General features: G+C 41.9%; 1 protein-coding gene across 1 annotated transcript in view; it reads right to left on the reverse strand.

Annotated features, from left to right (window-relative positions):
• Positions 1 to 125: 125 nt before the first annotated feature.
• PECR (peroxisomal trans-2-enoyl-CoA reductase) overlaps positions 126 to 13569 on the reverse strand; it is a 41650-nt gene continuing 28206 nt past the window's right edge. Inside the window, exons 6-8 of the mRNA XM_056111580.1 lie at positions 11571 to 11681; positions 2622 to 2733; positions 126 to 637 (exon numbers count right to left, since the gene is read on the reverse strand). Coding sequence (XP_055967555.1) covers positions 552 to 637; positions 2622 to 2733; positions 11571 to 11681 — 309 coding nt within the window. The 3' untranslated portion in view covers positions 126 to 551. The remainder of the gene's footprint in view (positions 638 to 2621; positions 2734 to 11570; positions 11682 to 13569) is intronic.

The following is a 13569-nucleotide window of genomic DNA, read 5'->3' on the forward strand; positions in this document are numbered from 1 at the left end:
AATACTTTAGATAAGAAATCAAGACAAATACAGCACTGCAACAGAAAAGTAAAACACAAGGACTTTTCCCTTGCAGTAATACAATTTATATAAATTTAACTTAATGAAAAAAAAACAGACACAGAGAAATTTACCAAAAATCTTTGTTGATCCAGAAGCATTTGGCATGAAAAAATAAGATCACTGCATAATTCAGGTTTGAAGCAAGAGACTGATACAACAATGAAGATTTCTTGCCTTTAGAGTTAAACACCAAAATCTCTAGGATGTCAAGATACCTCTATTATTAATTTTCAATTGTTTGACTTTTAAAATATCTTTCTTAGTAATGAGAAGTATGAATACAACATGAAATTCACTTCCACTCCTATCAAATTGTTTTCAATCTCAAGTGAAAAGGCATCAGTTGGGACTTGATTACAGAAATAAAATAATAACATTTAAACGGGAGAGAGTGGTTTCCCCATACATATTATTAGCCCCTGAAAAGTATACAAATGCATTGTTGAGCTGGTGAGGCACCTTCAGAGATTCCCGTCTGCTCTCTTGGCTTAGAGCTTGGCCCTCTGCTTAAAAGCCTCCTTCATCCTTTTCACATCTGAAAGGTCCCCTGGTCCCTGAGGCCAGTTGTCATGATCTGTGAAGAAGAAAACCTCCAGTCACATCTTTTCTCATGTGTGACTTGGTTGAGGGGGGTGGGGGGGGTTGCAGGGACAGGGGTATTGGGCAAGACCCTGTGATGCTCTGGGGTTACTCATGGCTCTGAGCTCTGGGATCTCTTTTGGCAGTGCTCAGGGAACCATTTAGGATACTGGAGATCAAACTGAAGTCAGCTACATGCAAGCTAAGTGCCCTACGCACTGTGCTATTTTATTGATCATCTCCTCATTTGTGACTTTGACCTTTTGTCATTGATTCTCTCCTTTCTTAATTAGAAAACAGAAATTGTTACCAAAAATAATAAAGGTTTTGATGAAATCCCGGTTCTTCCACTTACTGGCTTTCATGAAGTTGCCTTTGCCGGGGCCCCACTGTCTCATCTGATAATGGGAGAAATGCCATTTCTCTTTCTTTGACCCACTTTCTTTAAGTTTAGTGTGTGTCCTAAGGGAGAGCCTCTGGCATGTGTGAACATTCAATACGGCTTACATTCTAAGTCAGAGTAATGTTCGTTGGTTCTTTTGGGGGTTAGGGGCCATATCTGCTGGTGCTCAGAGCTTACTCTTGGCTCTGTGCTCAGTGATCGCTCCTGACGGTGCTCAAGGGACTATATGAGGTTCCAGGAATCAAACCCGGAATGGCCGTAAGCAAGACAAGTAACTTATCAGTCATACCATCTATCTGGCCTCAGGAAGAATAATTTTAATAAATATGCCCCTTTATGAGTGGCCTTCCCAGTATCCAGTCTGTCATTTACCTTTCCAGTGGTCTGTTGCTATTTAGGAATCCATGAGGTTGTGGGAATGACCCCTCTCCCCCTTTAGATCACTGGCTGATAGAAATAAATCTGAGTTAATAACCCTTGGCTTGGATGAGCATGGATATTTGCACAAGGGGGTCTAAAGAAAAGGAAATTTCACAATAGTGATAGAAAGGCTCAAACAAACAAACAAAAAAAAAGAGAGAGAGAGAGAGAGAAGAAAGGCTCTCTGGGATCTCTTTTGGCAGTGCTCAGGGAGCCATATAGGATACTGGAGATCAAACCAAAGTCAGCTGGAGCAATAGCACAGTGGGTAGGGCATTTGCCTTGCATGCGGCCAACCCGGGTTCAATTCTCAGCATCCCATATGGTTTCCCCCAAGCACCGCCAGGGGTGATTCCTGAGTGCAGAGCCAGGACTAACCCTTGAGCATCGCAGGGTGTGACCCAAAACCAAAAAAAAAAAAAAAAAGAAAAGAAAAGAAAGGCTCAAACAAAGTCATTATCCTCCCAGGGCCAGAGAGAGCTCAACGAACTGAGCTCATGTTTTGCATGTAGGAGGCCCAGGTTTGATCTCCAACACCACATAGTGTCCCCCCATATCCCCCCCATACACACACACATACGGAGTCAGGAGGCCAGAAAAGACCCCCAAGCCCAGAGGAGGTCTAGCCCTTGATCACCAGTGAGTGTGGCCTCCACCAAAAAAAGAAAAATCATCATCATCATCATCCCTCCCCACTTCCCCTCCCCACCCCCATTTCTTTGTCCTCCTTCAGGTGTAGGCAGAAGGATTTGAAAATGGAAGCAGGGAGCTTCAGGAACAGTAAGATCTGGGGGATCCTATTCAGTGCCTGGGATCAAGTCAAATGGGCCACATGCAAGGGAAGCACCTACTCCTTCCCAGAAAGCCCTCACCTTTAAAGAAACCAGTTAAGGGGCTGGAGCGATAGCACAGTGGGTAGGGCGTTTGCCTTGCACATGGCCAACCCAGGTCCAATTCCCAGCAACCCATATGGTCCCCTGAGCACCACGAGGAGTAATTCCTGAGTGCAGAGCCAGGAGTAATTCTTGTGCATCGCTAGATGTGACCCCCCCAAAATAATAATAATAATAACAATAAAGAAACCAGTTAAAGAACTTTGGAAATCTAAACACAAAAAGGCGTCAAGCTAGTGATGACTCATTTCTGGAGTGCTCACCTGGTATCTGAAATGACTTATGATACAGAGACTGGCCCCCATCCACGTCCACCAACTGTCCGGTGATAAAGGAAGCTGCTGGCGAGAGCAGGAAGCATACCAAGGGAGAGATCTGCAAACAGAAACACAGGCTGCAGCAAGGCCAAGCACTCACTCTACACCTGGGGCTGCTTTCCATTGCAGCAAACACAGCAAGAAGCACAGGACCGTAACAGGAATTCTACGGCTCGTGTGCCCAATGACCTGAGGCAACATGAGTGACTGCCTGTTGCCCTGTAAGCATCCTTCAAATCAGGGGACTAAGCGGCAGGAGATGAAGGAGTCTGAGTGTTGAATAAGCTAAATGATGGGAAGAAGCTAAAAGCGAAGAGTGCCTAGACCGTGCTCACTCTCAATATAATCGGGTTCCCTCCACACCCTGAATTCCCATCCACAATGAATTTTTTTCTTTCTTTTTCTTTTTTTACTATCACATACATGCATTTTCTATGTTTCTCCCTGGAATCTTTGATGAATCTGTAGAACAATCTACCAGAATCCCCGTGTGTTTATTCCATGTTGTGACAGAAGACTATAGAGTCCCACTGCATCCCCTCGAAATCCAGATAGGTAATTGATGAGGACCAACAACAAATATCGAATACATCACGGGGAGCTTGCGAGGCTCTGCCATGCAGGTGAGATACTCTCGGTAGCTTGCCGGGCTCTCCGAGAGGGCAGAGGAATTGAACTCGGGTCGGCCATACTGGCTGCGTGCAAGGCAAACTCCCTACCGCTGTGCGATCTCTCCAGCCAAACACAGTAACAACAAGTCTCACGATGGAGACATTACTGGGCCCGCTCGAGCAAATTGATGAACAACGGGAGGACCGTGACCGTGAACAACAAATAGTTAATCTCATCGATGTAAAGAGTCGGCATAGGAGGTTGTTTCAAAGGGAGGTTCTAAACACTCGCATTAGGTGACTGAGAGCGGCTTAGTAAAATTCCAGATTTCTAGACCTTGACACAGGAACTGTCAACTATGGGTGTGGATATCCTTTGCTCAGAGTCCCAGGGAGGGCTGCAACTGAGGGGAAGCCAAGGATGGTGCTGGCTGGGAAGTGGTTAAGGAGACCCCGGCTCCCAGAGCAGTCCTGGTGAGAGCACCGGGAGCAGGTCCTGACATGCTGTGTGCACACTTTCTTTTTCCCACCCAGTCCTAGCTTGGGACCCCACACTGTCATCAGGCTGGCCCTCATGGCTATGCCTCTTGGAGACCTGGAGGCCCCAAAGGGAAGACGCAGCTTCCTCTCCATCCTCTGTGCCCCAGAAGCTAGCGTAGCGTTTCGCTGTCTTAAACAGGCTTCGGCTCTCCCTGTTGCATTTTAAATACCAACCTTTGTCAACTGACGTTAATGTAACTGTTCATTTGAATTTTACCTCCAACTTCAGTAGATATTTTATTGGGGGGAAAATAGCAGAAGTGGAGAAAGGGCAGAAAGTCTTCTTTCATATGGGAGGAGTCTGCTAAGCAGCAGACTCTACATTCTACAGGAAACCGGAAATGCATTGACAACTGGTATTTGCCAATTCTATGTAAAAAAGAAAGATGTCAAACTTATAATAAATTTTAATTATAGGCCAGCGTGTGTGTACAAGCTCCAGTAAGCTCTACAACCAAGCACAAGTATGGGCGCATGCCCTGGTCATTGCGACAACTAAAGGGGAAGGAGGGGAAGAAAATTCAAATAAAAGATAAAACCAAGCCATAAGAGACTACTGCCAAAACGCTCCCCCTGTGGCTAGTCCAAACTGAGATGTGTTCCTCAGCATAAAACACACAGCAGATTCTAAAGACTTGCTATGAAAAGAAGAAAGTGAAGTGACTCATTAAGAGATTATATATTGATCACATGTTGAAATGGCAATGTTTGAGATGTACTGTATGAAGTTAAATCTATCAATTAATTTTTTTTAAATTTCATTTAGATTTTCTTGTTTTGCTTTTTTTTAAAAAGGTGTCCTCCCAAGCTGTGCTTAGGATGGCCAAGGACACTCCCAGCAGTATTCAGCCCCTAGGTTAGTTCCCTGGCCTTTCCTTAAAAAAAAAATTTTTTTTTTTTGGTTTATGTTTCTTCATTTATTTGTTTTTGGCAGGGAGAAGACACCAGGCAATGACTGGGGGTTATTCCTGGCACTATGCTCAGGAGTGTCTCCTGGCAGAGTTCAGGGGGCCACATATGATGTTGGGATTTGAACGAGGGTCAGTGAGATGCAGACTAAGTATCTGAACTGATGTCCAATCTCGCCAGCACTTTACTTTTCTGAATGTGGCTCCTGGGAAGCTTAAAGTCACATGTGGGATGAAGTCACTGCCAGGGATGAAGTTGTCCATCAAAGACAACCAGCCCAGTAGCCATGGTACATCAGCTACCCAGTGAGAGCTCCTTGGTTCTGAAAGTCGAATGTCAGAAAATCTCGGTCCAACAAACTCCCTTGTCAGTGCCACCCTTCCTCCCAACTGACCATGATCTCTCCCAAGGAACTGTGACCTCAGAAATATGCCAGTCTCTGAAATCACACTCATCCTCCAAAAATAGATCAGAAGTCTTCTTGCTCAAACAGACTAAGTCTGACACATCCCCCAAATGTTCAGATACGCATACTGAAAGCAGACTCTTCACAAGTTGAGTCACCATGGCACGTGGAGTTAAGCTGGATAAATGCCCTCTCCTTGGGCCTTGGGCCTTGGGAGAAATGGTTACGATAATGAGAAAGAATAAAGATACAAATATAGCGTCACCTTCAAAACTTGCCTTCTGTTCAAGGAAGACTATCTGAAGACAGGGCAAACATGCAGAGGCAGGGTTTTATCAAATGAAGCCAACTCATTCATTATGTGCTAAATCCACCACCCAAAATCCTAGGGTCCCTTTCCTCTTATTTAACTCTGTCAACAAACCTCTGATTTGCCTCATTAACTTTATAATTTAAAATTAACTTAAAATTATAATTTAGCTGTAGCACTGTCCTCCCATTGTCCATCGATTTGCTTGAGCGGGCACCACTAATGTCTCCATTGTGAGACTTGTTGTTACTGTTTTTGGCATATCTAATATGCCACAGGTAGCTTCCCAGGCTATGCTGTTCGGGTGGGATACCCTCGGAAGCTTGCCAGGCTCTCCAAGAGGGGTGGAGGAATTGAACTTGGGTCGGCCATGTGCAAGGCAAATGCCCTACCCGCTATGATTTAAAAAAATTATTTTTTAAAAATTGGATTAGGACAGTTGGGCCACACCCAGGGGTATTCAGGGCTTATTACTCCTTGCTCTGTGCTCAGGAATCACTCTAAGCAATGCTCCATGGACCAGAAGCAGAGTTGGAATCATACCTGGGTCAGGAACATACAAAACAAATACAGAGAACACTTTGTACTCTCTCTCTCTGGTCACGGCACATAGTTTCTTAATTTGCAAATCAGTGCACAATATTTCACAAGCCACCTAAAAAACTGTTTCAAGCACTGTTTTCCCTTTTCTAGATGTTTAAAAATACCGAGAACTCAGGGCATACAGTGGGTAGGGTTTTGCCTTGCACATAGCCAACCTAAGTTCCATCTCCTGCACCCCATATGGTCCTCAGAGCACTGTCAGGAGTCATCCCAAGTTCAGAGCCAAAAGTAAACACTGAGCACTGCTGGGTGTGGCCCAAAAATACAGAAACAAATAAAAGAAGAAAATGAAGAATTTTAGTATACTATTAACCAAATTCTATACATATAATCATTATACTATTAAATTTAAATTTTAATTAAATATAATTATATATTAAAGTTTTAAAATAAAACTTTCCTATATGTCTTTTCTGATATGCTGACATTTGTGCTGACAGGGCCAAAGCAAAGGTAAAGAAACTCATGAGACCTCAGCAAATCACAGCCCATATACAACTGAACCACCATCAATCATCTACATGGTCCTTATTGTGTTAACCCTCAGGTCTCAGGGTGGGCTGGGGTAAGAGAGAGGCAAGAGCTTGTTGTATCTCATCAGACAGTAAAGATCCCTCACTGCAGGTACCCCAGGGATGTGGCTCAGTGGTCAAGAGACTTGACATGTCAAGCCAAGATTTCAATCTCCAGAATTGCTTTGTACATTCAGGTCTGAACCCAGAGCTGCAGCAAATATAACCCTCACACTGCCTCCTCATCCACGGCAAAGTAAACTGAAATGGAAATGCTACTCTAAAACTACACAGATAATAGGTAATTACTGACCATGATAGCCTTGGCCATGGAATGAACATCTTTTAACATCCACGGTGATGAGATGTGAATTAAGCATTTAGCTCTCCTCTGCAGACGTAAAATTCATCTTACAGAAATTTAAGCGTGTATTTGGGTTGTGAACTGAACTCGCCTCTTTTTTTCATGACATGCCATTTTCCACTTGTCAGAATTTTGACTAACAAACTGTGGTTATTCACACTTGGTAGACATCTTGTTCAAGAATTAAGAAAGTGGGTGCTGAAGGGATAGACCAGGGCTTAAGGTGCTTGCTTTAAATGAGGCAGACCCTGGTTCGATCTCTGGCACTACAGATATTCATTCCAGCAGGAATGATCCCTGAGCACAGAGTCAGGAGTAAGCCCTAAGCCAGCTGTGGATCAAAATAAAACAACAACAACAAAAATAGAATAACAAAACAAAACAAAAAGAACAATGTGAAACATTAAATGTGAGTTTTAAATGCTGTATAATGACATCTGTATCAATATTTAATTAAGGTACATAATTCAGTCAACATTTTCTAGGTAATTCTGCAGTGCCACTTCTGGGAATATACCCCTGGGCTGCAAAAATACACAGCAGAAATGACATCTGCAATTTTATGTTCACTGAAGCACTGATCACAATAACCAGAACCTGGAAACAACCTGAGTGACCGCAAACAGATGACTGGTTAAAGATATGGTACATCTACACAATCGAATACTGTACAGCTGTCAGAAAAAAAATGAAATCATGAAATTCGCTTATAAATGGATGGAAGTGGAGAGTATCATGATAAGTGAAATAAGTCAGAAGGAGAAGGACCGACACAGAATGACTGATTTATTTGTGTAATATAAACAACAACAACAAAAAAACAAAACACAGTAAGAGACTAACACCCAAGGACAGTAGAAACAAGGGTCAGAATGAATGGTTGGAAGCCTACCTCAAGGCCTGGGGGACAGGGTAATTGGGACAGAGAAGGGACCAGGATGACAATAATTGTTAGAAGGGAGATGTGTCCTGAAAGTGGGCAAATAACCAAACTGATGGCCTCTTAGTATCTGTATTGGAAACAATAAATGATAATGCCCAAAGGGGGTGGGGGGAGAGAGAGAGAGAGAGAGAGAGAGAGAGAGAGAGAGAGAGAGAGAGAGAGAGAGAGAGAGAGAGAGAGAGAGAGGAGTCTGCTATAAAGGCAGGCAGGGGAAGGGGTGGCAGGAGGGATACAGGGATAATATTGGTGATGGGAAATGTGCACTGGTGGAGGGATGGGTGTTGGAACATTGCATGACTGAAACTCAATCGTAAAAGCTTTGTAACTGTATCTCACGGTGACATGGTGAATAAATTAAAAACAAAATTTCCAGGAGCCTAACCCCTGGTATTTCAAAGTCATCTCTGTGTAAAATATCCTGTAAGAAAGAAAAACCATTGACCTTCAACAGCAAACATATTACAAAACGGTCAGCAACCGTATTGCAGTGAGAAATCTTAAGGAAACTGCAGTTGCCCTTTGTCACACATCACAAAGTACAAAACAACGAGTACTGACATGCATGTGGCATGTGGCGGGGGGGGGGGTGGAGGGAGGAATCCTCATCCACTGCTGTGATGAATCATTGGGATTATCAACCGGCCCAACCTTTTTGGGAAAACAATATGAACACTTCTCAGAAAACTAAGAATTGAGCTTTCACATGACCCAGAAATTCTGCTCCTTAGCATCCCAAGGACCCATTCTGAAAAACACTCCTGTATTCCTATATTCACTGCAGCACTATTTACAATTTCCAAAGTATGGAAACAATCTGAGTCACTTGTACAATAAGTAATGGCTAAATAAACTATAGTACAAGGGCCAAAGAGACCGTACAGTAAGTAAAACACTTGCATGGTACGTGACCAAAACAGATTCCATCCCCTGCACCCCACATGGTCCCCGAACCCACTGGGAGTGATTCCAAAATACAAGAAACTCTCATAAATATATTATTGTAAGCCACAGTGCCTAAAAATAATAATTTATTATTAAAAAAGAATTTTTTGCTTGTTGACGATCAAAAAAATAAAATTTTAAGAAAGGACATTAAAATGGTCTTCCCTTTCTTAAGTCCATATCTTCATAAAGTCCATTTTTCTTCATATGCTTTAGCCAAGACAACACACTATAACAGACTAAATGCAAAGGCAATTTGGAGTCCAGCTATACTCAACAAAGGCACATTATAGAATTTTGTAAAAAATCAAACAAATGTAAAATATTATTTGAGTTTTTTTAATGTAACTTTTTCATTATTATTTATGTTAATGCATAATACCTAAATACCTTATTTTAAGTGAACTGATAAATATTTCTTGTTCCTCTCTTGGCTGGAGCGATAGCACAGCAGTAGGGCATTTGCCTTACAAGTGGCCAACATGGCCGACCTGAGTTCGATTCCTCCGCCCCTCTCGGAGAGCCCAGCAAGCTATTGAGAGTATGTCGCCCGCATGGCAGAGCCTGGCAAGCTACCCGTGACGTATTTGATATGCCAAACACAGTAACAACAAGTCTCATGATGGAGACGTTACTGGGCCCGCTCAAGCAAATCGATGAACAACGGGAGGACCGTGACCGTGACCATTCCTCTATTTGAATTTCTAATACAATGTGGGGTTTCAAATTCTCTTTAAAAATATTTTTTATTTAAAAAAGTTGCCTTCCTTTCAGAAAGGAACCTCAGAAAGATGCAAAACTATGAGGCAAAATTGTTTCATCTGGAGAACTACATGGAGAAGGGTAGAGAGACAAACAGACCAACGCACACATGTCAAGCTGAGATATGGATGAATCCCCAAGAGAGAGAAATGCTGAAATTTCAAATTCTAATACAACTGATATAAATAAAAGGAGTGATCTACATGAAAATTTAATTTATATGGATAAATTCTTTTAAAAATTCCTGTTTTCAGGGAAAAATTGAATTTTTTGAATATACTTTTAATTAATCTGAATCACCAAATACTTAAGGGTCTTAAAAATTTTAATAGCACTGCATTGTAGCACTGTGTTCTCCTTGTTCATCGATTTGTTTGAGCAGGCACCAGCAACGTCTCCATTGTGAGACTTGTTACTGTGTTTGGCATATCAAATACACCACGGGAAACTTGCCAGGCTCTGCCATGCGGGCAGGATACTCTCGTTAGCTTGTTGGGCTCTCCAAGAGGGATGGAGAAATCAAACCCGGGTCGGCAGCGTGCACGGCAAATGCCCTACATGCCGTGCTATTGCTCCAGCCAAAAAAAATTTTTGATTTTTTTATTAAAAAATTTTAATAAACATTGAATCTAGTTCAAGAAATCCAGTTCATGGAAGTACTCTCTCGGACTGGGGTGCCTGATCATGCTCACAAGAGAATCACAGTAGTAGGGGCCAGAGAGATAATACAGAAGGTAGGCCCTTGCCTTGCAAGTGATGCAACTAGGTTCGATTCCTAGCACTAAATATTGTCCCCTTAGTGTCACCAGGAGTGATTCCTGAGCACAGTCAGAAGTCAATCCTTGAGCATAGCCAACTGTGGCCCAAAAGCCAAACAAACAAAAAAAATCAATGAAAATCACTATATTACTAAAAATACAAATCAAATAAAATACACACTAGAACTTGCTTAAATATATTTTGGTACATATGTGTCAGTTGAAGAAAAGAACACAAACATTCTATTTTTTAAAATCAATATGACAGATATTCTGTGCATGCAGAGTAAATTTCTGGAAAGATATACATAGATGAATCATGGAAGTGAGTTTAGGAATTGGAACACATTTTCTTTTAAAAAAAATTAGATGGTTTTGGGGGATGAAGCAATAGCACAGCGGGTAGGGCGTTTGCCTTGCACGCGGCCGACCCAGGTTGAATTCCTAGCATCACATATGGTCCCCTGAGCACCGCCAGGGGTAATTCCTGAGTGTAGAACCAGAAGTAACCCCTGTGCATCACCGGGTGTGACCCCAAAAGCAAAAATAATAATAAAAATTAGATGGTTTTTGAGCCAGAGAGACAGTATAGCAGGTAAGGCTTTTGCCTTGTATGTGGCTGCCCCTGGCTGGATTGTCAATACCCCAGATGGTCTCTGAGCACAGAACCAGGAGTAAGGTCTGACTACCACTGGGTGTGGTCCTCCCCCCCCACACACAAATACTAATACTCCTATTTTAGTTTTAGTTTCTTTATTACTATTAACTACAAAGATTTTTCTTTTGCTTTTACTGCATTTTAGGACAGTTGCTGATACTACTTAAGTGGCTGATTTTTGCAGACTTTAATCTGGTCACCGTAAGGAAAACACACGTGGCTCATCCTATTGTCATAACTGCCTGGATGACTTTGGGTCGTGTTTACCAAGAAATGCCAGGAGACAAAACAATGTAGCTGAAAGGTACAATGACACAACAGGCATGGTATTCTTCCTTAACAGGGCACTCGCTCCTGAGTAAAAACTGTTGAAGCACTCAAAGCACAACTGGATATTCTCAGAGCCAGGAAGAAGAAGGGAAAGGGTTTGGTAGCAGTAGGAATGATACTATCTATGAGTCAAATAGGCAACATCAAAAGTACCCCAAATATTACAAACATCCAAAGTAGATATGCATATGTATGTATATATGTGTATATATAAAGTAATTTAGATCAATATTAGAAATGACATTACCTCCTGAGGAACTCCAAGTCTTTTAGCTGGGATATTCTCAAAATGCGCTTCAAATAAGTCTTTTGCCAAGTGACCGTAGTTGTCGAAAGCAGTCTGGGAATAAATTACTCCCTGTGTATAAAAAATAAAAAGGGAACAGAATAAAGTACATATAATTAATTCAACTTAACTGCAAAGACATAAAAACAGCCTCTCAAGTAATAACAAAAAGTAATTGACTTAAAAGTAATAGAAGTTAACATTTCTAAGCATTTTTCTTTCAACAGTGTCAAAGCTCAGCTGGTCACATACCTGGATGAGCTGAATAGTTATTTTGGGACTCTCTCTATCTTAATAAACAGGCGAGCCTTAGGTTTTTTCAGGAAAGACAGAATTTCTGAGAGTATAATTCTATGACTAGGCAATTGATTGGGAACAGAGGGTTTAATTCCTCTTTGGCTGCACTGCTCTGCTTTATAGCTTTATAGTACCATGGCCAAGTGAGACTTGGAACATGCAGTATTTTCATGACTGTTAACCAAGAACACAACCACAAATAAAACATTTCACGACAGTTTTCATTAATGATCATTTTATAAGATGAAATAAGGCAATTTCCCAGTCTATGGATGGAACTTGAGGACATCATGCTGAGTGAAGGAAGTCTGAAGGAGAGGGAGAGATGCAGAATGACCTCTGTCATGTGTGGAATATACAGAAACATTGTCAAGAAGAAAGAAATGGCAACAGAATCTGAGAGTTAGCCTATGGTATAGTGTTAGCTACACTGACACTCTGGGGGTGAGGGTGGTGTGACAACATTGTATACATAAAATATTGTTAAACTGTATTGTAAATCACAGTGCCTTGATAAAAATGGAATTTTAATAAAGAATTATTTATTTTCTATTAGCTCTAAGGGGGGGGGCTATAAGGACAGGAAAATTACTCAAGACCTATATAATATGGGCTAAAGCTGTTTGTCATTGGTTCATAGCTAAAACAAAACTTAATCAGAGGAAACAGGAGTCAAAGAAAGATGAAGAAAGTGGAGGTAATAATCAGTCCAATTAAATTTTGACAATACACTGGCTTTCTCTCTCTCTCTTTCTCTCTCTCCCCCCCCCCTTCCTTAGAGCTCAGGGAGCCAAATGGGATGCCAGGGATTGACCTCAGGTCAGCTACATACAAGGCTAGTGCCCTACCTGCAATACTGTTTCTTCAGTCCAAATACACTGATTTTCAATAAAACAATTCATAAGTTCTGGTTTAAGGATATGACGTCTTCTAGAAGTATTAAGATTTAGACACTAAACCTAAAAAGTTCTTTGGAAGACAAACATGATAAAGATTTCATGAAGTACACTGTTAGAGAATTAAGAGGCATCAAATTAAGAGTGGAACTCAATCTGATCCTTAATAAATCTTGTGACTGTCTGGAAAGAAAGATGGCGGCCGCACGGGAGCCTTGTGGAGAGCAGGTTTGAGCCGAGGGTGGAGGCGGCAGGGACCTCATGGGAAGGGGGTTGTAATGGGCTGTCCTTCACGCCCGACCGAGGTCACCAGCTGCCCCCCACGAGCGGCTCTCCGGAACGGCCACGGCTCCAGAGCACAGAAACCAATCTCTTAACTATCTAACTTTTAATAGAAATTCTTCCAGGGTTAATAAGTAAAATAGCAGAAATCCAAAACCGCACAGCCACTATCACCGCCGCGAGACATCATTTTATTCTTTTTTTTTTTTTTTAATTTTTATTAGTGAAACACCATGAGGTACAGTTGTAGACTTACAAATTTTTGTGCTTGGATTTCGGTCATACCATGATCAAATACCCATCCCTCCACCAGTGCCCATTTTCCACCACCAAGGATAATATCACTCCCCCCCATTCCCCCCATCCCCCCCTGCCACTGTGGCAGGGCATTTCCTTTTGTTTTCTCTCTCCTTTTGGGTGTTGTGATCAGCAAAAGACGCATTGAGTGGCAAACATGTTCAGTCCAGTCTACTTTCAATCTGCAT

This window comes from Sorex fumeus, unplaced genomic scaffold, assembly GCF_029834395.1.
Source record: "Sorex fumeus unplaced genomic scaffold, SorFum_2.1 ptg000014l, whole genome shotgun sequence".
Lineage (NCBI taxonomy): Eukaryota > Metazoa > Chordata > Mammalia > Eulipotyphla > Soricidae > Sorex > Sorex fumeus.